Below are 25,533 nucleotides of genomic sequence, written 5' to 3'. Positions count from 1 at the left end.
TATAATAATTCCTCAGCCATATTGAACTGAGGTGTAAATTCTTCAGTATTTCATCTACGGATGTGAAATGGGTAAAATTGATATGGTTCAGTAGCTATTCATATAAATTGAAATATTCTGGGAAAAGAATGGTGTGTTTTTTTGGGCGTGTACATGATGTGTCAAATGGAAATTATATATTGTATGTGCTGTGCACAGAGGGTGTATTTTGTGTATCAGGTGTGTGTATTGTATGTGTTCCTTTTAGTGGTGTGTGTGTGTATGTTGAGCATATTCTATTTATCAGGGGCAAATGTATTTTGTATTTTTTGTATAAGGCAGAGGGAACCAGGAGGCTGTTCAGAATTGAGCCATTTTCAGTCAGCACCTTGCCCCCCCCCCCCCCCCCCCCCCAAACAGCCTGTATTCTCCACTGCTTAATTCAACAATAATGAGATCTGTAACCTTTGACCCACACTCTTTCCACAGTGAGGAAATGTGTTGGACTGACCAAGGGAGTCTCCTAGGATTTCATATGTCACTGACAGGTAAGTATCCAAGATTTATAACTCCCATTTTACCCTTATCCCTGCCTCCCATATCCCCCCAACCCCCTCCTCCTATGTCTCAGAAGTGAGTATTAAGATTTATTGACTTCACTCCCCTAACCAACTCCCCCCCCCAACACACATACACACACACATACATACATATACTCACACAGTCACGCACACACACACACACACACACACATGCACACACACACACACCAGCACACAGTCCCCTCTCTGTTCTCTGAGCATTTCCTGAGCGCCCTGCTTTTCAATGCTTCACTGAGTCTGGCTCTGTTTGGGACGGAACTAAAGTCTCCTCCTGCCAGCAGTTACTGCCCCTGTTCCCTTGCACTCTTCCAAACTCTGTACAGCGCAGGTCCCCACTCTCACAGGTGCTAACCTGCACAGCTGTCCTTGTGTGTAGTGCAGTGTGTAGAACTGCAGGCAGTATAGGTGCAACATAACACATAACTGGAGCCAACGGTGGCACTTCATTTCCCACAAACCACTGCACAAAAACAGTCACTATTATTATAGGTTTATTAAAGATGTGAACAACGCCAGTTGCAACAAAAGATGGAAAACTGTGTTACCAAAACATTACATCAGACAAGGCTGTATTTGAACACTGCTCACCTCAGTGTTGTGTCAGTCAGGAGCAGCACTGGTGTTCCAATGGATTGAAAACCAATCTCAGCACATTTTGTTATGAAAGTGGCAAAAACACTTGCAAACAGGCTTCACAATGACACGGTTTTGACAGTTTTGGCGAACAGTATAGCTACTACAATATATTGTAAACGCATATCTGCTAAACCTGCCATGCCATCAACATGCAGTTCTTGACTAAACCAGGATTATTCAACAATTTATTCCTGGAGATCATGGTCTTTTTAAGAATGGGCCCAATAGGCCAAACTTCTTCCACATGCATAAATAGCATTGTGTGTAAACAAATGTATCTACAGTACCAACAGAAAAATATGGAAACATTTATAAACAGATTATGACAATGAATGCAAAATTTGCAACAATTTCTCTTTTTGGCATAATACATATAATTTATAATAAATTTAATAGCAACATAAAACAAAAAAGAAGAAATTATTTGCATTTGTGTTAAACAAGTAGTAATAATTTCACCTTCCTAAATGCATTAGTTCATACATACATAATTTAACTGTCTAATGTAACTTACAGTTGTAAATTCTATAATCAGCATAAAAATGTATATCTTTGTCCAGTATTTTCTACAGAAAATGATAATATTTATGCAAAAAAAATGTTTTGACTTATAAACTTAATGTCAAATTACTGATGGTCACATGATGTCATTACCACTTGTGGGTAAGAAGATAACTAATGGCTCCGAGAAACCACAGAAGAATGGGCTCAGATAAGTTTTAAACTTCTTCTTTAAAAAGTTTCCATAATTAATGTCAGACCTGTATATATAGCTATTCTGACAGTTCTGACAGTACTGGGAGACATGCTGAGACTTTGAAGATGCAGACCTAGGCAGAGTTACAGTTTTTATGCGTTTTCTATCCTTTTTTCTTCTCAAAGCAAAAGGCCTGATAGTATGCGTTTGATAGTTTGAGTAGCTCTGGACTAGAATTCAGTTACATTTTAATCATTTGACTGATGCTTTTAGCCAAAACTATTTATATAATTGCAATTTACATGCCAGCAAACAACATTCTAGACAGGGAATTATATGAGTGTCACCATTACAAAGCTGAAAAATAGAGGGAGAGAGGGGTTAGAATAAAAAAAGAAAAATATTGAGGTGAAATCTGAAAATGTGGGTTTTTAAATGTTTGTGGAAAACAGCCAGAGGATCTTCCTTTCTGACTGATTGGGGAAGGCCATTGCACCACCAGGGTTCAACTATGGACAGCCTCATCCCACTGCATACAAATCATCTGGTACCTTTTGTGCTACAACCACAGCACCACCTACATGCATCACTGGAGCTCCAACCCCACCCACGCATAACTCAACCCTAAGACTGAAACAACTCTATTATCGCTCAGTTCCGTAACTCAACCCCCTAAATCACTCAGTGCTATATCTTATTCCATCGCATGACTCAAAAATCTACCCACACAGCCATTGGTGACACTGTGAAATATTTATTTAAACTGGATTTCCTCTAGTACAGTTACTGCAGGTCATGATAAGGCAATAGATTGCATCGTTCTGTTGCTTATTTTTTTCTCAAAACCATTGGTTCATTTATTTATTTAGACATGAATGGTTGATCAGAATGAAGTGAAGCAAAGCAAACCAAACTTGATATAAAATGTATACAACCTTTTTACTTTTTCTTTTTAAAAAAACTTATTTTCTAAAACACAGTTCAGCTAGCAAGAGTATGGCCATAAGTACTTACTGTTCAGAAAACATTCATCCTTCTCACGTAATGGAAACCTTTTTGACACTGAAAGCACACAGTGGTGTTATTGTTGATTTACAGGCCCTTGGATGTCAGCTGCTTCTCTAGCAACTGATCAGCCAATGAGGGTGAGTCAGGAGCTGCAGGGGGCTGGAGACACACACACAGACTGTAAGAGGGGGTGGAAGTGTAGGGGTTATTGGAGGGCACTTTACAGGTAGGGATGAAAGGATGTTCTAATCAGATAAATTGTTTAACTAATGATTTGAACATTCCATGTTTTGAGATAAATGTGAGTGAGACAGTATCCTAAAAGTCTGATTATTTTTAAAGGTCTCTACAGTGTTTTATTTCCATCTTTTTACCAGAGAGTGTGCTTCTAATTTTCTTAGAAAAACAAAAGAATAGAGAATGTCAGTCCACATCAAAAGAAAACCAGAAAATAAATTTACACTGCCAGAAATTCCTTGGCCTCATGCATACATTCTTTAAGACCCAACATCTTGGCAAGACTGCAGGTATAATGCGGCTATGGATTAGAAGTGCGATGAGAAAAGTTCCACACTCTGAAGCGGAGCAGTCACCTCTGCTTAGCTGGCGGTAGCCTCTTCTCATCTCTCCCAGTTCTGCGGTGAGATTTACAGGCCAGCCGCGCTTTCATCTCCCCGGAGCCGCGTGGTGCCGTGCCAGGCTGGCCGCAGGAGCCTTTAATGTTTATCCAGAGAGCTGGAAAGAGGACGGGGTCTGAGCCACTAGTGGAGGTGACTGCTCGGCCTCACCCCTTAAGCACACATCTCCACTGGGGAGTGTCTTCACCATGACCACTTTGCCTTCATTAGGTGTGCTAGGGGGAGCAAGGGTGCACAAGCACGGCCAATATCTGTTTCTGTTCCATTTCCTGTTTACAGCATATTTCATTAGCAATTACTCATTCACAATTATTTACATGATTAGATATTTTAGTGCATTTTAATGATAACAATAATAATTCCACACTCAAAGCACTTTACAGTGAAGAGGGGGAAACTCACCTCAACCACCACCAATGTATAGGACCCACCTGGGTGATGCACAACAGCCATTTGACACCAGAATGCTTACCACACCTCCACTGAGGTGGAGAGGGAGAGAGCCATATTTTCACCAATCAGGACCCTGGTTTAATGTCTCATCCGATAGACGGAATCTTCTGCAGTACAGCATCCCCATCACTGCACTGGGGCATTGGGTCATATTTGACCAAAGGAAAGATCGCCCCCTACCGGTCCACTAACAACACTTCCAACAGCAACTCAGTTTTCCCAGGTCTCCATTCCAGCTAAGTGCTTACCAGACCCACACTGGCTTAACTTCAGCCATTTGGCAGGAGCAGGGTGCACAGTGGCTTCTGTCATTTTGTTTGCAAGTTCATGACGGAGGAAAAGTGTTTTGTGTCCCTGTGTGAAATGTAGCCTACTGCTGTGGTCTACAACCGAGTCAGCATTGGCATGCGGCTAAACTGAGCCTGTAACAAAACCTGCTGACGCACCAGCCTTCGGGGAGCATGTGGGAGAGGGCATAATCACAATTTGCGATGCCAGGGCTATTTTTTTTTTATACTCCTGGGAGATAAAAATAGCCTGTGTATGTTAAACTGAATTTTCAAAATAAGATGAGTGAATTGTTAATAATAGGCGAAGTATTCATATGAAAAAGGTTAAATATTTGTATTGTGCGTATATAATTTTATTTGTTCATTGTGTTATTGTGGTCCAAGTTTTAAAATGAATTTCCTTTCTTTTCAAATAGCTTTGGACTTCAAGTTGGACTTCAGGTGACGTATCATCATTAACTAATTCTAAAGTTCATACATGTGCAATACCTCCTCGATTATTTAAAATAGTATCAAGTTCTAACGTAATAAAACAATTGTTGTTGTTCAGATAGCGTCGTGAAACGCCGCCTACTGTGTTTTGCCGTCACGTCTAGTAAGTTTAGAACAGCAGTTTCCGGGTTATAGAGTGACGTTGTTATGGGGCTAGCTGTGGGCTAGTTTCACGGTGCTGTTAGTGATGGCTGTGGCTCAGAAGCTGCAGAGGTGTGCTGTTTCTCATACTGGAAAACACTCTGCATCCGTAATCTTCTTACACGGCTCAGGTGCCAAACTCTTGACGATATATTTGAGCTCTTTGCGGAATTATTGTGGAGGGAGTGAGTCGGATGCATTTGCCTTTGCAGGCATCCGCTTGGAGGGTAGGCTAATACCAAGCCAGCTACGGGTGATTAGCTTTATCCGAGAAGTTCTCAGCTAGCACACAGTCAAGCATCTGCATGCTAGAAATGATCTGTCATATAAACGGACTACGATACACGCATTTAAAAAATAAAAAAAAGCTTCAGGTTCCTTTATGGGTTGAGCGTTTTGTAACCCGTAGCTAGCAGTTAGGCAGAAAGCCAACGTTGAGTATGACTGACACGTCGGACATCGACACAAAAATGCTTAACGAGCCTTTGTGTTTACAGAAGCATAGTAATCTTAAATGTTGCATTCTAGAATCCCGCTAAAGCGCCTCGGTAGTCCCACAGTGCGTCTTTTGCAAGTATTTTTCAGAGTCTGCACTGTGTCCTACTGTTCTTTCAGATTTAAAAAGGTCATAACGTTACACTTTCATGGCAAAGGAACGAATTAGCGTGGTAGGGTTTCACAGTCTGTTTGAGTGCAAGTAAATCGATCTTTCAGAATCAGTGGAGTACGTGTACAAAATGGCTTGGACAAGTAAACTCCTCACGACGCTTTCGCACTGGAATGTTTGAAAAACAAAATACGTTTATTGTTACATGTCGTTTAATTTTTTTTACAGACACCGGTTCCAATATTTCATCACATGACGTTTTTACTCTGTGTTTGGGAGGTACAGTAAAACTTGTAGGATCCGTGAGAAAGAATGGTGTTCTGCAGTTTTTCTTATTTTTTTATATAGGAGACACAGGACAGGGCCTACGTGCATGGGTGAGGGACGTCCTGAAACAAGATTTGGCTTTCACCCACATCAGAGTCATCTACCCCACCGCCCCAGCAAGGTACAGGAATATGAATAATCAATAATAACAGTATATCTGAAGAATCCACAATCATGACAGGAACTTCTTTTGAGATAACCCTGTAACTTTTATACAATAGGGGGTTGCATATAAAAAAACTCAGAATCATTACAGTCAGTTTGCTTCTTCATGCCTTCAGTTTTCACATTGGCCCCTGATCTGTCTGCCTGCCCTCAGATGCCCATGGTGACCTCTGACTCTGCATTCTCTGCCCTCAGTTCTCATACATCCCCAGTTTTCTTATAGGCCTCAATTTGTACACTGACCTGTCTGTGTACCCTCTGGTTTCACAGGGTCTCTGATACTTGCTGCTTTGTTCCTACTGTAATTACAGACCCTACACACCCATGAGGGGTGCGCTGTCTCACGTGTGGTTCGACCGGTATAAGATCTCAGCCGACTGCGCAGAGCACTTGGAGTCCATTGACAGCATGTGCAGCCTGCTGGGCACTGTCATACAGGAGGAGGTCAGGGCAGGTGTCCCCAAACACAGGATGATTATTGGTAGGTTGACTTTGTCCTCACCTCTCTCTCAACCTTTTCACTCTCTTTTTCTCTGTTCTCTGCATTCTCCTTCAAAAGGATGTAGAATGGGGAATATGATTCAAGTTTTATCTTCTTTCATGTTCTGCCAAAAGTTAAATGAAAACAATTTCAGGACAGTTGTTTCAGGTTCTGTAAGGCCAATAAGACAGTAGGTTTGCTGATCTGACTGGTACACTGCAGGAAAGATATGTTGAGGGATAAGAGCGAGTAGGTCATAATTAAATAATTCAATTACTCGGTCATAGTGAAGTAAATGCCAGCAGTCAAATGATGAGTCATGTCAAAAAAGGGTTGGATTGCTGTAACCACTATGCGTGTGTATATATATATATATATATATATATATATTAGAGAGGGAGATGTGAGTAAAAAACTTGTTTTGAATGAAAGCCTGCGTGTAGGACAGAAAGCCCCTGAGCTTAGAGCCAGAGAAGCTGATTCAGAAAACACATGTTCCTGTGAGACTGCTGAAATATTATCTTCCTAAATCATAACATTTTGTCATTAACTATAAATACTCATTGAAGTCACTGCACAGCCTGAGCTTTCAGGCTGAGAGACCGATAGGCTATGGAATTTTCCAGAAAATGTTTCTGAGAAGGCTACTGTGTTTGTTTCTTGCACATTTATTTGTTGTAGTTCATGTGAAAGAGGCTGGAGAGGGGATATCAAACACATACATGTACTCAAACCCACTTCACACGCAAGCACACTTCATATGTACACAAACACACACACACACACACACACGTTTTCCACTTACAAATCCCACTAATGAGTTTATGGTCTAAAAGGGTGGGTGGAGCATGTGAGCTCAGTCTGTTTTCACTCTTGGAAATACTCACTCCTCACCGGCTAGTGTGTCCAGATGTGCTGCATGCTGGGTTTAGCTTGGCTGTGTGAAGAGGTGCTTTTCCAGTACCCTTCCAGCTCTGATGATGTAGAATTGAGGATCAGCTATTTCTCCATTTTTTTGTGGTGGCTCATGCTCTGTGAGTTTTGGGCTCTTGGATTAAGCTTTCAAATATTATTCATATGGCTGCTGTCATGCCGTTTTGTGAGTATTTATTTCGTATGTTATCATGTGACCAGCTGTGTTTCTCAATATTCTTTTCACATATGGATATATAAGAATGTTGCAGCTGCAAAATTAACTGCAAGTCAGGTAACCGTGAAATAAACGCCTTGCTGGTGAGGGACCTATGTTTTGCCGCGTTTCTTCCCATCACTAGAGCACTGGTCTTTTAGCCAAATCTCCCTTTGACACCAGAGACCTGGTCTTCTAGCTGAGTCCCTCCCCAACACCAGAGCCCTGGGCCTGTCCAGTACCTGAGGACTGTGCATACAAGGCAGACCCAAGTCATTTTGTTTGGGTTGAAGTATATTAAATAAATATGAGTGCTTCTTTGCCTCTCTTTCAAGGGGGTTTCTCAATGGGTGGGGCCATGGCTCTGCACTTGGCCTGCAGGTACTACCCTGAAGTGGCTGGGGTCTTCGCTCTCTCCAGCTTCCTCAACAAGGACTCAGTCGTCTACCAGGTAACTCATAAGCACACCTTCTCCATATATCACACTTACAGTAAACCAATGTATCAGGTGCTGCACACTTGCCCCTGCATTTCAGGTCCATCACCACCTACACCAGTAAATCAGATATCTCATACATATACCAGCAGCTCAGGCAAACATAGTCATGTTGACAGTTATGTCAAGTATAAGCTACCTAACCTCCCAGGGTTTTTTATATTTTCCCTCATCTCTTTCAGAGCCACTGAGATCTCCTCTTCTAGTAAAATTGGCAACTAGGGTTGACCAGTGTTTTTATACGCAACCGTAAGCTTGCTGAGATGATAATTACTTAATTTTAAGAGTTAATGAAGCATGTAACATCCCAGCATGCTCACGGGTTGTATAAAAATGCAGGTCCTGTTACCCGTTATTGAAAGCATACTTTGTATCCCTCATTTATTCAGTTGCATGTGTAATGTAGTGCACGGTGGGCTGTGTGGGGTGTGTCTGAGTTTCTCCTTCCCGCCAGGCGGTACAGGACAGGAGGGGGCAGTCGCTACCGGAGCTGTTCCAGTGCCACGGAACAGCTGACGAGCTGGTGCTCCACCGATGGGGGGAGGAGACCGGGGCCCTGCTGAGGGGGGTGGGGATGGCCACCTCTTTTCACTCCATCCCTGGTCTGAACCATCAGTTGTCCAGTGTGGAGCTGGAGAGCCTGCGCTCCTGGATCCTGAAGAAGCTTCCTCCAGATAGCCCCTCCCATGGACAGTGAGACCCCTTTACCCATGACCCCCGAAGGGTTATTGAAAAGACGCAGTCCCAATCAATGCTCTTTGGTCGTGGTCGTTTGTCATGGAGGGCCTGCTAAGTTCCTGCACTGGAACCAGGACACCAGGAGCCAAGGGAGAACTACTACAACAGTACAGAATGTTATGAGCATAAACTGAAGGTATAATTATGCCTGTGACTGTACTGTAACACTGAATTATGTACAAGAGAACTCATAAAAGACATCTTAAAAAGACATTTGGGTAAACTGGTTATCAGAGCTTCATTGAGGTGATATATTAAGAATCACTTTTCCATTGTAACAGTGGAACCCATTTTTAAATCAGCATCATTTTTTTCTCCATGTATCTCTATTAAATGTCGTGAACATAGTTGGCCGGTCTTTTATCAAACCAAAACTGAACCGACACCACCCAAGAACTGCAACAACTTTACTGGGCCTTTCTGTGTTCAAGAGGTCAAATATCATAACTGCAGGAGCCTCTTAGTCATTCAAAAAGCCAGCACACAAGGACCACTACTGTTTCTTAGTACAGAGCAAGTAATTTTAGACTGTAGTTTAAAATAAGCATAAAAATAAACACAATTCTGTCATTTGAATTTAATTATGGCCAACATTATTTTGAATAGGAACACAACTGTAAACCTCCTTGCTCACCACACAAACAATCAAATAGTGTTGCAGAATGATGTCGTTTTTAAAGCAGTCCACAGATGGATCTCATAGAGTTTTTCTTTGAAGTACACAGCTGTATACTGTCTTGGAGCATGGTGCATAATATACAGCTGTACTCAGTAACCCACAAATACTTACACTTGTTTTCTCTCTCTCTCTCTTGCTCTCTCTCTCTCTCTCTCTCTCTCTCTCTCTCAACACACACACACTAGGAGGGGGAGTGCTGGATGTGCTCTGAGTTCTTCCAGCATCAGGAGAGTTGGGGGTGGGAGAGTGAGGTTAGGAGAGTCCCAGCCAAAGTAAACAGGCTGAGTTGACAGTTACACTTTGGCCCTGAACGTTGATCTCTCCCAACACTGTGTGAAGGAATGCTACTGTAGAACAGCCAGCAGCTCCACAGTACACTGACTGGCACTCTCCCTGCCCTCTGCTGCACTACCCTCCTCAGCAGTCATTGCTTCAACATTGACCCCATTCTCCTCTCCCTCCACATCTCCCCCATTCTTCTCTCTGCCCACCTTCTCATCCCCCTCTCCTTCTGCACCTCCCCCACCCCCTCTTCCTCTAAACACCCCCCACCCCCCCACCCTCTCTCCCGCAAAGAGCTGGAGCAGCCACAACGTCGTTCATGGTTTTACAGTGGAAATTTGGGTTGTTTTGAGTTGAGTGTTAAGTGTCTAACAGTTGAACTGAGCCCCACCAGTCTCGTCTGAATTTCCCAGAGGAGGAAATAACAGAAATCTTAATTTTAAAAACGGCTATTTTTAAACAAGAATCTTCCTCTCACTCAGTGGGATGTGTTTTATTTGGGGGACAGTCCCAGTGATGATGTAGCCTTCAGTGTGAGAACTTTATAAACGCTTCCTCCCTTTAATTGGAGACAGCAGTGTGAAGGTGCCCCCTTCTGTCTCCTCAGATTCTGATCTGCTTAGCATCGCGGGTCTCAGACGGAAGGAATGTCTCTCTGTAAAAGCTGTACAGCTGGCGTGGGCCGCCCATTTCCATACGCACTTCCTCCAGACAGGGCAGGATCGCTCCCAGACACGCCGGAGCTGCTGCCGCGCAGAGGCCACGCCCATCTGTCTCTAATGTGCACGGAGACCAAGGCCTTCTGACCGCGCCCTACGGTGAGGCCGAGCCCCTTGCCAAGTACAAAGGCCCCAGCCGGCTGCCCTTGCTCGTCAGCGAGGTCACAGTCACATGTCTCCCATATCACCATGCCAACTGAGCTTCTGTCAGTCAATGAGAGGATAAGCATGACGATTGAGAGAAGTGCGAGGATGGCAGCATATGGTGGGCGTGACATAGCGCTGAATGACCTCTGTCCAGGTGGGTCTCCATGGTTGCACCTATAAGCCTGCCTCTAGCAGCTTATATCAATTCATTTGAAAACATCCAGATTTTATTGAACGTAGCCCTCCCAACTAATATAATGCCACAGAATACATCACACAACGGGTAAACTAACCTCAACAACCACCTATGTGTAGAAACCATGTTCAGACAGTTATGTGAAATTAATCAAAAAGGAAGACCAAGAAGTGCAGTTTACTCCTTGGTGGCAATCCTGTGGTAAAATGTGTCACAGTCGTGTATTAACAGTGAGATTTATGTCGTTCTACTGTATTATAGTGAATCCACTACCCTTCTGGAAGGTACAGTGCAAACAGAATACAGTGATGATACTAAAACAATGAATGTGGGGCTGCTTGGTGACTTCCAATTAAGGTACTGTTCAGTGTATCAATGGGTCCCTCGGTCTGGTATTGAATCAGGACCGTTCCAGCGCTCACCATAGCCAGCAGCCCTGCAGGACGACACGCAGTTGGCTCTAGTGTCACCCACGGATGGGATGGTTTCAATCGGCTGGGATGACATTGTCTGATCACACACCAGCGACCCCTGCTGGTCAGTCGAGTACCTGTTATGCTGCGCAAGTGTCTTCCTCTGACTCATGTCTGTGTAAACCTGACTTGTTTGGGCTTTGGGCATTACACATTGGGGAGGGAAATGAGGGAATAGTGTTTAAATAAATCAATGAGTATTCCAGATGCTGCACTCTGTGGTAATATAAAGCAAGGTATTGCATAATACATTGTCCACTGTTGGAATGTTTAGAAAGAGCTTCGGTGTTGCTATCCAGAACTTTTATGTATTTATTTTTTGTTTCTGGAGAAGTCAGATATATTAGCAGTACATTATTGAGCCCATAAACATACAAATGAGCACATTATTCCACCAAGCACATAAACAAGCCAACTGAAAATTACCTTGTCTGCTACTGTATGTACCAACTGCCAAGAACAGTAACAACAGAAAGTTGTCTGGTTCTCTGTATCCACCCAAAACTGCCTAAGCTTATTTTGGTGCTACATTTTGGTGGCATTGCTAGGTAATTAAATAATGCTGAAATGTGAATCATATAATTGTGAAAAATCAGTTTCTTCCCATATATTTTATTATTGGTAGTTCTTAATATACACACGCAAGCCTTGGCCTTTTCATGTTTTTTTTTATTTTCCCGCTGTCTAGTCTTTCTTTTTGCCATACACCCAAATCACAGGGGGGCATTTTATTTATAAAAGTATTTGTTTTCTTTCCTTCTTGGGTCGTCAAATCCAAATGTCGGGAAAGGCATGTATGAGCCCTCTCTCTCTCTCTCTGCATGATTATGCGCTTAGGGAAGAGCGTTCGTGGAGGGCTGTGATCATGTGTAGGTGTGTAGGGCAGACGCGTCCAGAATAGAAGCTGAGAGACCTTTAGGGGTTTGCGCCACAAGCCACCCCACTCTGGAGTCGGGCAGACAGGGAGGCAGACGGCGTGGGATGTGCATGAGTAGTCAGACGGCCGTAGCGGGAGAGGATTCAGACGGAAGTCTGGTTTTGGGCGACCCAGATACGCACAGCTCACTGCGTCGCTCTTTGTTGTGGTTCGGCAGCTTCCACCAGCACTCCTCAAGACGTGGAACAATGTCCAGCAAAGAAAACAACTGCGGAATCGGACAGATTGAAATCCGGCAGGGAGTATACGTCAATGACCCAGACGCGGAACCTCAGCTCTGCCCCCCAAAAACATAGAATTTGGGTTTTGTGTGTCCCTCCCAATGACTCAACTCACTAAATATACTATACATATATATAATAACTACATTCAGATAAACATGGTTAAAGGCGGTTTTCCTTGTACCAAATTTGTCTAACAACAAAATTGAGGTGTGTTTTTCCACGAATCTATAGATCTGAAAATAATGTTGAGCAGATCTGCCTGTTGAGCAGGATGGAAGCAGTGCATACAAGATATCTTCACTATGGCTCTGTCCTAGGTTCACAGCAGAGTTTTGTCTTTAACATATACACTACATGGCCAAAAGTATGTGCACAACCGAACTTCACACCCATATGTGCTTGTTGAACATCTCATTCCAAAACCATGGGCATTAATATGGAGTTGGTCCCCCCTTTTCTGCTATAACAGCCTCCACTCTTCAGGGAAGGCTTCCCACTTTGTTTTAGAACATGACAACTTTACAGTTGGCGCTTTGCATTCAGGCAGGTAGCGTTCTCCTGGCATTCTCTAAACTGATTCGTCCATCAGAAAGCCAGATAGTGAAGCGTGATTCATCACTTCAGAAAATGGGTTTCCACTACTCCGGAATCCAATGGCAGCGTACTTTACACCACTCCAGCCCACGCTTGGTATTGCGCATGGTGATCTTAGGCTTGCGCGCGGCTACTCAGCCATGGGAACGCATTTCATGAAGCTTCCAATGAACAGTTCTTGTGCTGACGTTGCTTCAAAGGCAGTCTGGAACTCGGTAATGAGTGTTGCCAAGGACAAGATCATTTTTACATGCTATGCACTTCAGCACTCAGCAGTCCCGTTCTGTGAGATTGTGTGACCTATCACTTCACAGCTGAGCTGAGCACCTAGATGTTTCCACTTCACCATAACAGCATAACAAGTTCACCGGGGCAGCTTTAGCAGGTCAGAAATTTGGCCAACTGACTTGCTGGAAAGGTGGCATCCTATGACAGTGCCACATTGAAATGCACAGCTCTTCAGTACGACCCATTCTACAGCTAACATTTGTCTATGGAAATTGCATGGCTGCATGCTTGATTATATGCACCTGTTAGAAATGGGTGTGCTTGAAGGAACCAAACCCACTAATTAGAAGCAATGTCCACATACTTTTGGCCATGTAGCTTATCTAGCCAGTTTGTGGTGTACTAGTTCAGTAATGTATGTACAGTAAATCAAAGCTATAAATATACTGAATCATCCCAGCCTTATATCAGGCTGGTTCTGAGAACATATCTGTGCCAGTTGTTGGTATATACCAGAGACAGTCCTGAGTTTCTTTCAGATACACTCCAGGCCAGTCTTACAGATCTACTGGGTTCAGTAATCAGACCTGGGGTGGATTGAAAACCAGCGTACTTCTGGAAAACTAAGTTTCCCCCTTTGCCTCATTGCTGTAAGATAAAGAACATTAATAAGATGTAACTGTGACAGAAATATCCAACGTAAACAAAAAAGCTTGCGGTTTCCTTTCATACACACAGTAATTCTACTTATTTTCATTCCCACATGAAGGTAGATAGGGTTGCAGGGTAACAATTCTGCCTGGTGAAACATACATCAGGACTGTGTCATTGCAGCTGCGTGAATTTCTGGCTGTTGTCCACTCTTTTCAGCAGTGGACACAAACTGCTTAAAGGCAATCGTGTCCTAACGCTAAGCTGGTTCAGGAATGCTGGACCGAACTCTTGCCTTAATAATTTAAATTCACACAGGTTACATGACTTGTTGGGCACAATAAAAAAAAATTTCACAAAGAAAGCTTGTGAACTGGTAATCCCTGAAGTACTCTTCACCATTAACCCAGCTTTATACATCTTAAAAGTTGTCCCTTGTATGTCTCCAAATCAGACACTCAGATAAAATGTCGCCAAAGTGGGTTGTTAGGGATAGTATACTGTATATCTCCAAAGGCTAGTGCCTTATGTCTGTGGACACTGCATCAATTAGAAGGCGAGAGTGCTTCATTAGCAACAAAGCTTCTGTGACATCACAGAATTAGATAGACTTCAATTTTAACATGTTGCATATCTGATTATGTGTGCTTAGCCTGAGAGCTTATTTGGGTAATATTTTAGATTTTTTTAAGGCAGTTTGACCTTCTCCACTCTGCATTTAAGCAGAAAACCAAAGCTGGAAGTTTCCTGGTAAAAGCATGCTGATTGTAACACAGAGGGCCCCCATGTGACGTCAGTGGGGTTCCTGCAGACGCTTGTGGTCTGTGGGACGGGACGGGATTCCTCCTGCGGAACGCAGCTGACTCACCGCTGGCCTTGCACCACAGCGAGACATCGTGGGCAGCCCCGTACTACAGCTCCACGTCGCAGTCATTACGCCACATTATATATTATCTTGGCCGGGACGTGTGTCTTGTTTTTTTTCCTCCCGTGTTCATACTGTTGGTTACTGATTCCAATCAGATGAAGTAATATTAGCCACAGTTATTAGCCTAGTTCCTATCCCTGCATATTTCACTTCCACGTCATAGTCAGCATTACGCCACTGAAAATCTTACTCACATGTTACCACTATGTCTGTGTCAGTGTGTTATGGACTGCTCTCTGTCTCAGTCAGTGGGTTACTGCTCTGTCTCAGTCGGTGTGTTACTGTGCTCTGTCTCCTTCTGTCGGTGGGTTATTGTGCTCTCTCCCAGTCTCTCAGTGCGTTACTGCGCCATGTTTAAGTCCGTTAGTACATAACTGTCTCAGACCATCAGTACATTACTGCACCGTGTCGTAGTACTTTAGTCCATTAGTATGTTCCTGTGCCATGTCTCAGTCCTTTTGTCCGTTACTGCATCCTGTCTCAGTCCATTATTGTGTTACTGTAACCTGTCTGAGTCCATTATTATGTTACTATGACCTTTCTCAGTCCATTACTGCATTAGTATGTTACTAAGCCATGTCTAAGTCAGTTAGTACATTACTTCATCCTGTCTTAGTCAGTCAGTATGTTACTGTTACCTGACTGAGTCCATTACTACATTACTATGCCCTTTCTCAGTACATTAGTGCATTATTACATTACTGCACCCTGTCTCAGACATTCAGTGTGTTACTGCACTTTGTCTCCGTCCATCACTGGATTATTGTGCTGTGTCCCAGTCCCTCATTGCGTTACCATACCCTGTCACAGTCCATTAGTACATAACTGCATCCTGTCTCAGTCCGTTAGTACATAACTGTGCCGTCTCAGTCCGTTAGTACATAACTGTGCTCTGTCACAGTCCATTAGTACATTACTGTGTCCTGTCTCAGTCCGTTAGTACATAACTGTGCTCTGTCACAGTCCATTAGTACATTACTGTGTCCTGTCTCAGTCCGTTAGTACATAACTGTGCCGTCTCAGTCCGTTAGTACATAACTGTGCTCTGTCACAGTCCATTAGTACATTACTGTGCTCTGTCACAGTCCATTAGTACATAACTGTGCTCTGTCACAGTCCATTAGTACCTAACTGTGCCGTCTCAGTCCCTTAGTACATAACTGCATCCTGTCTCAGTCCGTTAGTACATAACTGCATCCTGTCTCAGTCCGTTAGTACATAACTGCATCCTGTCTCAGTCCGTTAGTACATAACTGCGCCCTGTCTCAGTCCGTTAGTACATAACTGCATCCTGTCTCAGTCCGTTAGTACATAACTGCATCCTGTCTCAGTCCGTTAGTACATATTGCCTACATATTGCCTATACAAATGCCTATAATGTAATGTAATGTAATGTAACTGCGCCCTGTCACAGTCCGTTAGTAAATAACTGCGTCCTGTCACAGTCCATTAGTACATAACTGCATCCTGTCTCAGTCCGTTAGTACATAACTGTGCCGTCTCAGTCCGTTAGTACATAACTGCATCCTGTCTCAGTCCGTTAGTACATAACTGTGTCCTGTCACAGTCCGTTAGTACATAACTGCGTCCTGTCTCAGTCCGTTAGTACATAATTGCGTCCTGTCTCAGTCCGTTAGTACATAACTGTGCCGTCTCAGTCCGTTAGTACATAACTGCATCCTGTCTCAGTCCATTAGTACATAACTGCATCCTGTCTCAGTCCGTTAGTACATAACTGCGCCCTGTCACAGTCCGTTAGTAAATAACTGCGTCCTGTCACAGTCCATTAGTACATAATTGCATCCTGTCTCAGTCCATTAGTACATAACTGTGCCATCTCAGTCCGTTAGTACATTACTGTGTCGTCTCAGTCCATTAGTACATAACTGTGTCCTGTCACAGTCCATTAGTACATAACTGCATCCGGTCTCAGTCCATTAGTACATACCTGTGTCTTGTCACAGTCTGTTAGTACAGAACTGTGTCCTGTCTCAGTCCATTTGTATATTATTGTGCTCTGTCTCAGTCTGTCAGTAAGTTATTGTGCTCTTTCAGTCAGTGTGTTACTAAACTTTCATCTGGGTCTGTTTTTTTGTCTCAGGCAGTGTGCTACAGCTGTCAGTGTCTCAGTGACTATGTTACTGATCTCTGGTTAGAGCGATGTCGGTAATGTGATAGAGAAGGTAATGTGTAACTTTGGTCTGTTTTTCATCATTGTGTCCTAGCTGTTTCACACAACGGGGGATGTTTTGTGTGAGGGTGATCCCAGGACAGTTTTTTTCAATTTGCGATGCGATTTGTGACCCTGCTTTTATAAAAAAAGTTTGCAAGATTTACTCCACATTTACAACTCTCAGGGGTTGCTTTCCATTTGTATCCCACTGGGTTTAATTTCATGAGTTTTTCTTTGCAAGGAATACAAAGCACAGCTGGTATTTACCTGCTTGTCCAGGTTTATTGTATGTATACGGCCTTACTTATTTTTCAAATACAAAAACTCAATATTTATTATACTTACAGTATATAGCAAAAATAACAAATTCCACACTTTCATTCCCATCCTTTTGGAGGGCACTGTATGTCATCATAAATTATTTATGGTTATGCTTTTTCCAGTTTCAATGATTCTTCATCCTTACTGCAACTTCTGTTACGTGTTCCACACCTGGAGATGATCTGTGCTTCTTGATTGGCTGCAAGCTCGTGCTGGTACAGTACGTTACAACAAACCCCGTATTAGCTCAACTTTGTGGGAAGTCCGTCAAACAAAATTGTCTGAAAGCTCTACAATGAAAATTCTACGTGGGAAATGCATAAGACGTTCAGAAGAGGACAAATCAGGTGTGATAGTAATCTACAGCATCTCCCTCGAGTTATTAGTGCGATCAGTTTTACAGACGAACAGTATGCTAGCCTTCCAGTTAATTGGCCTCGACTGCAGTGCCACCTTCTGGCCAGATGTGGCACATGAGGCTTTTCTGTGCAAAGACCTAAGCCCTGCCATCTGCTTTGAAAGAGAAGATAAACTGTGGAAACAGACACATTCATACTCCAATAGTACAGACACTGTCAAGGTGTCAGACACACTGTTCTCTGCCACTCCCGAGCCACTTTCCTTTGTACAGCAGATTTTAACTCCGTTCCGGACACGCCTTGCTTCTGAGTTGAGGCCGTGTGCGAAAGTGTTGCTGGGAATTGAGGGAGTATATGGGTGAGGTGAACTTTCAGCACTTCTGCTGTCAATGTACATCTCTTTTAATCCTCTCAAAGGCACCCAGACATCATGAAAAGACTACATATTTTATGACTTATTCTTGACTACTCACGCCTGTCTTCTGGCAGCTGATTGTACATGGAAACATTCACACATAATCACTCTCGTCACATTACAAGCTAGGATGCTCCTGTGTCCAGACCCAACAGCCAACAGGTGTCTTTTTCAGGTCCTTTTTTTTCCTTATTAACCCATCCTGGTCTAACCTATTCACTTCACAAAGAACAATGCTGCTTTGCTCAATACCAGCATCCTGTTAAGGTATCAGTATCAGCATGGTTAATACCTGGAATTAACATATTAGTTCACTGAAGAGCCCACTGCCTCTGTTAAATTTCAGAGGATTTTCTCTCCTTTTTTGAAGTACACATAGGTGGCAAGGCTATACTGTTCAGCTCCTACAAGCACCCACCTTGAACATGCCTCTTTAGGCCAGCTCATGTGTATGATATCAGCTCTGCAAACAGACCAAGTAGAGTAAGCAATGCCCTTAACAGGTTTTTAGTAGTAACCTGGATGGAGTACTCCACCCACTCCAATAGGTAAAAAGTTTATTGGTATCCAGGGCCTGTGCTTGAAGGCAGAATTGAAGGGCCTGCCATTACAGGAGGACGACGTGCTGAGTGGTCCCAGAGTTCCCCCTGCAGGTGATGTGAAGTATTACACATTCTAACAGGTCAGAGAGCTCTCTCTGCAGGTAGTGCTGAGCGGTTTGCATTGTAAATGTATTGGGTCCTCCTGCTCCTGAAATTACTGGCACAGTCACAAATCACAGACATGTTCCTGACTGGCCTCAGTCGTACAGAATTACTGTGTTCCTGAGTGCCACAGATAGACTGGCCAAACATGCAATGTAAAGTTCATGATATTTATTAATAATCTAGATATTTAAAAACTGCCAATGAGTCAGGCCCCACCCCCTGTAAATCATATCACTGTGACCACTGTGGTTGACAGTCTAGGTTTTAAATAATGTCCCTTTCCAAAACATCAACAAAAAAAAAAAGAAAACTTGTGCGGTAATGATATAGGAAAAGAAAAGTCTGTTTGGGTCCATGGTCTCCGTTCTGCATGTCAGCCCTTGGCGAGGCAGAAGCACAGAGGTTTGGTCTCTCACCAAAACTGACTCAACGGCCCCTGAGGTACAGCATGGTCTCACCAAAACCGACACACCAGCCCCTGAGGTATGGTCTCACCAAACTGACACACTGGCATTCAAAGTACTGATTGGCTTTTGCGGAAAAAAAAAAAAAAAAACATTTATTAAATACTCTCCTTGTTACCATCGTTAATAAGACTAGTCGAGGACTGTGGCCGAGTCCTGGGTCCCTAAATGAATCCTGGGAAGGTGTGCTGCAGGAAGAGCACCACGCACACCACCACGAGGGCGCAGAGCAGGAGCAGCAGCCACACCGGGAAGGACCCTGTGAGAACGAGAGACACCATGACTGTGCATGGCCCTCTTACAGTACGCACATGCTGCATTCAAATTCATAAACCTGAATACAGAAGGAGGGAGGGGCAGAGAGAGGGACACACACGTTTACAGATCCCCTCTTATTGTGGGCGCGGTCCCCGTACTCACCTCGATGGGGCAGGACGTGCATCTTGCAGCGGCTGTCCACCGCTACGCTCAGCAAGGCGGCTTCGTTGTCTCCCAGAATCCCCCTGCCCTTCGGGGAGTCTGGCAGGAAGGCCAGATCGGTGACCACGATCCCATGGGCTTCCTGAACGTAGTAAAGACTCTGCAGGACCCACAGACATAGGAGGAGAGGTTAGCGTGTGCGTGTGCGTGTGTGTCTGTGCGTGTGTGTGTGTGCGTGCGAGTATGTGCGTACCTGCAGTGAGAAGGCAATGTAAATGGACACTGATCCCGTCACTGTCCCCAAGCCCAGAAATGTCCCAGAGTCACTGAAACCACAGGGAATTATAGAATCAAGGAATTCGTCCCAAAACACGTGTATTCAATCACAGAGGAAAAACAATCATCACAAGACTTAGGACATCCCTCCTCCTCACCTGACAGCCAGGCAGGAAATGACCTCACTGCCACAGGGTTTGGTAAGCAAGGGGAGAAAGTTCCGCCCGTCCCACTTGGTGAGGTAGCAGGGGGGCGGCCTGCGGTCACGTTTGTGAGGAATCTGGACCGTGTAGAGCCTCAGAGCATCGGACTGGTCCTCCACCTTTGCAAACCTGAAAGAGACAAAGAAAGCAGAGACTAATCAACAGCTGTTCAAAGTCAAATCCACACACATCAGCATGGATTGCCGCTCACATCCGTAACATCAATGTGAACATCAGCAGCCTTGAGACACAGAAGAAGCACTCGCCTGCAGGCTTGGTAGCGGTACATCTTATCGGTGATGTGAGGCATGTTGTCATGCCAACTCAATCCCACGACCAGCTGGTCATTACTCCACACACAGCACGCAAAGTCCCGCCCTACTGTCACGATCTGCTTCACAAACAAACACACACAGATGTAGGTTATAGAAACATGCTGTTTGAGAGTCCTTGATCTTCAGCCCAAGCATAAACACACATAATTCAGACCAGAGCCACATTTTGGGAGGGCACAGCCTTAAGATACAAGGGCGGGGTGAACACCAGAAAAGTCAAATAAATCAACCAACAGCAGCTGGACTTCAGTATTGGGCAAACAGATGACCCAGGTCACATGACCCACCACTCAGGACTAGAGTAACCAGAGCCATATTGGTGTCCTCCTGGTTCTTCACAAACTTGGTTCTTCATTTCTGCATCAGAAGTCATTCATTACCTTGTTATCAGGACTGATATCTAAGTCTTCAATCTCCCCATCATGAGCCTTGAAATCCAGCTTCTCCTTCATTGCAGGGTACTGAAATAAAAATAAAGCAGTAGTCTACTCACATGCGGTATAAGAGCCACTCTGTTCACACTCTGCATCAGTATTTAATTCTGATAAACATGCATTATATATTTTGCATTTGGCTAGGTAGAGAGGTCTGCTATGTTGCATTAGTTACTGTGTTTCGTAATACAAAACCACAGTGAAGCGGGAGGCAGGCGGAAGCAGGCATGGTGGTGACGCGGCCTCACCTCCCACACGCGGACGTGTCCATCCGCCCCACCGGTCAGCAGCAGGCTGAGGTCAGCACTGAACCTCACGCACTTCTGCAGGGGGTCAGTGGGGCTGCGGTCCGAGCACACCTCCCCCACCGCCTCCACCGACATCTGAGGGGTCTCGTCTCTTGTCTCCGCCTCGTCCCCGCCTGCCTCGGCCCGCCGATGCCCCCCACGCCGCCTGGGGGCCGTCTGCTTGCCGTCGCCCCCTTCTGTAAAGACAGAAAAGAGCAACACACAATACCTCAGCACTGGGCTGGCACACGCTCACTCTCTACCTCACTCGCACTCACAAACTCACCCAACATTTTTTAGCTACACTACATGCTACCTACCTTCTCTAGCTGTAGCCTTGTGGCCATCCTTCTTGGAGCACTGTTTAAAGCGCATCAAACTGCAAGTGCCGTCCTGCCCTGCTGCGATCACATCGCCCCCTAGTGCCAAGTTCATGGTAGCGCGGGTGTCTGTGTCATGGGAGTGCAGAAGTGTAGCACTGTGCCGGCCACCGACTAACTCCAGACCCAGGAAGTGCTGCAAGACACCAGTCAATCAACCAGTCAATCAACCATCACCTCAGAGTTACATCCTTACATACTCACGGACACACATGTACACACACTTGATTGCCATCATTCAAAATGCTTTGGTCTCCAAATGTAAAGGCACTGCTGTATTTTATTCAGCGTAACAAACATCAGAAACATGCAAACAGTGTATGAGCATGATGCTTACCACCCCATTTTTAATTCCAGTCTTTGAAGCGCCACCCCCACCTGCTGTGACAACTAATCCTGTTTCAGGGTGCACCTTCACAGTATAGAGAGGGAAGGGAGCGCAGTAGAGGTCTGGAAGTTTCCGTCGGCCCATAGTGTCAGAGAAGCTCGCAAATTCACTTCTGCTCAACAGAAACACAACAGCCGTGATTACTGCTAAATATACACAATGGACAGTGCACAGATAATGCTCAACAGCTAAAAGACAACACAAGCATTGGACCCCAGGGCATCTGGCTTGAGTAACACTTAGTTGTGTGCTTACACTACTGTTATGTCCCTCAGAGAATGGTTGTGAAAAGTTAACTAACTGTAAATTACCGAACTGGCAAACCTATATGACGATCGAACTCAGACTAAATAACCAACAAAAGCCACCAGGCCATCATGACGTTGGTTCCAACAAATAACATTATGGCCAAGCTGATGCAAGAGAGCGCCCACGGGTTAGCTAACATATGTAGCTTGACAGCAAGTCTACGTTAACTACATCTGGACTTATTATGATAAGGATAATGACTGTTGCAAGTAATTTGGGTAGTAGTACCTATTAATTGGCTAAACACTGGTATTTGACAGCTGCAGCTTAGCAAGTATCAATTACCCCACAAAGCTATCTGCCTTCATAGATTAAATAAAAACTAGAAAAAATAAACTAGTTTACACACACAAATCGTGAGACGACAGAAACTAGCTAGATGCTGCTGACTGTCACCATCTGGGCTAACGACAGCTACGTTAGCCATTGTAAATGAGAAGTTCTTATTTATTCTTAGCAAGCTACCAAACTGTATTTTGCAGCTTACCTAATTGCACTGGTAAATGCTAGCGAAAGAAAAAGAGTGCACTCACACTGTTTGCTCGCTAGCTGGGCAATAGGCAAAATAATACTTTCAGTTAGCTACTAATTTAGCTAGGTAGCAAGTGTCGGTAGGGATGTGGTGCATAGAACGTCGCTAAAGCTTGCTGCATACTGCGCTGTGACCTCGTGAAGCAGCTAGCAACATAACTACCTGTCTCTCGAGCCTTCTACCTGTCAAGCACGATCCAGTTTTGACCTCCCTGATAATTCAGTCCAAAATCTTGGGACTTCGCATAGTAAGCTGTCACCGGTTTGCGCACAACCAAAACAAGAATGAAACCCCTCTTCCCTACCTACACGTCAGCAACGCTTCGCGTGCGCGACTACGTCGTTTGAAAGACGTACGTAGACCTCGATTTACCGTAAAAGCAGAAATAAAAGTGTGCAATTTGGCCGGACTTTCTTAATTATCTATTCACACAACTCCTGGTAGCTCTGCCCTTGAATCTTTCTACATACATTGACAAGATCCATAGCCCGCCCAAAATTTTGTCGCCAATGCCAGCATGCTAATGATTTTACATTCACAAACGCTTCCGGAGGCACATTTTCAGCTGTGGAATTAACATGTTCACTAATATCCGCATATTAGCTTTCATCACGCATTCACAGCTATGTAGGTATTCTGCAGCTTATTGCTTCTTCAAGTTATATATGTGCCCCCTGCCTAGGTGGTTAGGTTTTTCTATGCATGTTACTAAGAATCTAATAATTAATCAGAATTATAAAAGCAGAATTAATCACACACATAAAAGATAAAAGCACCTCTGTTTCTTACCTTCCAGTGGTCTCACTGCAGGGGAGAGTCATTACTCAGAGAAAAAAAGTGAAATTGTTTAAAAAATGTTGTCCCCAAAGTCTATGTGCTGATTTCTTCATATTTAGTCTTGTTCCAGTCTAATTTTTTAAGGTTCTTTTTCCAACCCCTTACTCCAAGCCACTCACACAATTCCACTATAACATCAGGAACAACTTCTGCATTTACATAGAGCATATCAAATTCAGTTCCCTCATATGCTTCCTACACTCCCCCATTCATTTTTAAATTTATCATTTACTGATTCATGTTTACACTGTTCTTGCTTCATCAAACCCTTCCTGCCCTTGCTGGCAGTCTTTCGTTGCCTCTTTATTTTTACACTTTCCCATCTATGTTCATCCTCGCTGTTGCAATCCCTCTTAGCAGGGCAGTTTGCCCCATCTTTGACCATGGTCCCCCGAGTGGCTCCATCCAGCAACGGGCCTAGTCCTCCTAGTCTTCTGGTTCCTCTGGCCCCAGCCATTTCTGCACACGGTCACTTTTGAAAGGCTCTGGTTCAAACACAGGCTTCATCTTCATCACAACCACCTTTAATAAGGATGAGTTCAGTGTTGGGTTGAAATGGAGACCTCTTTGACAGACCAATTGAGTCAAGTCTATACATACTGGACAAGTGAAACCAACCAGAGATGATCTTATGGAATAAATTAATTTTCAATTTTATCACTGCATTTGAACCTACATTTTTTGGCTGGAACGCAACAGCAGGGCCAACCCTACAAATGCAAATGTCTGTGATTGACTGACTGAGTGATGAAGTTACATCATTGGTCGGCCGAGTTATGAAGTTACACAATTGGTCGGCTGGATGAAGTGTATTAGGTCCAGCCATATACTAGGTTTTGACCTGGTCTTGTTTGTTGCTAAATTAAGTAAACAATTTAGGATTATCAGTTGCTATTCAGCTATTTTATCGAAACTTGTACACTAAAAATCATTTGATTGTATCTTGATGGCGTCATTATCAACATGTTACCAATCTATTATCTGTTACCAAGCCTCTAGAGGCTTGCTTCATTGAGGTATCCTGGAATTACATATATTCGTCACAGGGGATTCATAGCCAGTCAACTCTAGTTCTCATTGTTTGGGCTAGTCTTTTCTTGAAGTCACCTTGATGATTATCCATTTGCGCATTATTGTCATGGTTGTTGTAAACCAATCTAATCTTCGTTACAATAACTGAGCTGAAGCATGACTGGTGTGGTGTGACGTCTTTGCATTCCTTAGCTAAATGCTATTGTTGCTTTTCTCCAAGACGTGTATACATATTAGGTCTTAATCATATTTTTAAAATGCCTCATTTTCTCTGGTTATTTTTTATGTTCTTGGGAGATGCAGTTTATATTCCTCTTGATTTTAAAGATGTGTTGAATCCGAAATAGAATAAAATGAAGTTGTAAATGTATGCAGCTACTAAGTGACTGTTGACTTATAACCTAAATGAGTTTTGCCGAGTCCATACTTATTAATCTGGCCTGTATGCAGTGGGCTCAGTGATGAGTAGGTTTAGAGATATTAAAACACAGCAGTAGATAAAATGTCATTTGTTATATGCTTTGTAAAGGTCAGCAGTTTGAATTTTCAATTGATTTCAAGCTCAATACATGGTTGCACTGGAATAATCAATAAGACCCTTTGGGGATGTCAATAAGCACAGCCAATTTGGGACAGATTCCAACACAGATACATATAAAAGACACATACAGCAACACCTGACAAATATAACACATGCATACAAACTTGTGAACACGTGCACAAT

At 43.7% G+C, this 25,533-nt stretch overlaps 2 protein-coding genes across 6 annotated transcripts; one reads left to right on the top strand and one right to left on the bottom strand.

Annotated features, from left to right (window-relative positions):
* The first annotated feature begins 4,602 nt into the window (after positions 1-4,602).
* lyplal1 (lysophospholipase like 1) lies at positions 4,603-9,226 on the top strand. 2 transcript variants are annotated; one of them, XM_035432643.1, is made up of 6 exons: positions 4,603-4,626; positions 4,720-4,744; positions 5,892-5,991; positions 6,347-6,516; positions 7,981-8,096; positions 8,596-9,226. In XM_035432643.1, the coding sequence occupies exons 1-6, from the start codon at positions 4,618-4,620 to the stop codon at positions 8,836-8,838; spliced, it is 663 nt and encodes a 220-aa protein (XP_035288534.1). In that variant the 5' UTR covers positions 4,603-4,617; the 3' UTR covers positions 8,839-9,226. The 2 variants fall into 2 exon arrangements, with proteins under 2 accessions (XP_035288534.1, XP_035288454.1); XM_035432563.1 differs by lacking the exons at positions 4,603-4,626; positions 4,720-4,744 and adding an exon at positions 4,911-5,067.
* Positions 9,227-17,370: 8,144 nt separating this feature from the next.
* preb (prolactin regulatory element binding) lies at positions 17,371-24,227 on the bottom strand. 4 transcript variants are annotated; one of them, XM_035412289.1, is made up of 10 exons: positions 23,730-24,227; positions 22,049-22,211; positions 21,652-21,847; positions 21,293-21,528; positions 20,991-21,071; positions 20,542-20,669; positions 20,231-20,404; positions 20,050-20,122; positions 19,797-19,956; positions 17,371-19,635 (listed from the first exon to the last, which is right to left on the bottom strand). In XM_035412289.1, the coding sequence occupies exons 1-10, from the start codon at positions 23,759-23,761 to the stop codon at positions 19,541-19,543; spliced, it is 1,338 nt and encodes a 445-aa protein (XP_035268180.1). In that variant the 5' UTR covers positions 23,762-24,227; the 3' UTR covers positions 17,371-19,540. The 4 variants fall into 4 exon arrangements, with proteins under 4 accessions (XP_035268180.1, XP_035269012.1, XP_035269853.1 ...); XM_035413121.1 differs by having other exon boundaries at positions 20,542-20,666; positions 23,730-24,221; XM_035413962.1 differs by lacking the exon at positions 23,730-24,227 and adding an exon at positions 23,103-23,261.
* Positions 24,228-25,533: the final 1,306 nt, after the last annotated feature.

This window comes from Anguilla anguilla, chromosome 1 (genome assembly GCF_013347855.1).
Source record: "Anguilla anguilla isolate fAngAng1 chromosome 1, fAngAng1.pri, whole genome shotgun sequence".
In the NCBI taxonomy this organism is placed as follows: Eukaryota; Metazoa; Chordata; class Actinopteri; order Anguilliformes; family Anguillidae; genus Anguilla; species Anguilla anguilla.
Note: the sequence above shows the minus strand (reverse complement) of the source record. Positions and strands in the feature narration are given on the sequence as shown.

Coding starts and splice junctions, on each gene's coding strand:
- preb (XM_035412289.1), bottom strand. CDS start 23,761: ATGACTCTCCCCTGCAGTGAGACCACTGGAAG. Junction 22,212..23,729: donor TGCAGTGAGACCACTGGAAG/GTAAGAAACAGA, acceptor TCTGTTGAGCAG/AAGTGAATTTGCGAGCTTCT. Junction 21,529..21,651: donor CAAGGCTACAGCTAGAGAAG/GTAGGTAGCATG, acceptor CTGTCTTTACAG/AAGGGGGCGACGGCAAGCAG.
- lyplal1 (XM_035432563.1), top strand. CDS start 4,983: ATGGCTGTGGCTCAGAAGCTGCAGAGGTGTGCTGTTTCTCATACTGGA. Junction 6,517..7,980: donor CAAACACAGGATGATTATTG/GTAGGTTGACTT, acceptor CTCTCTTTCAAG/GGGGTTTCTCAATGGGTGGG. Junction 8,097..8,595: donor AGGACTCAGTCGTCTACCAG/GTAACTCATAAG, acceptor CCTTCCCGCCAG/GCGGTACAGGACAGGAGGGG.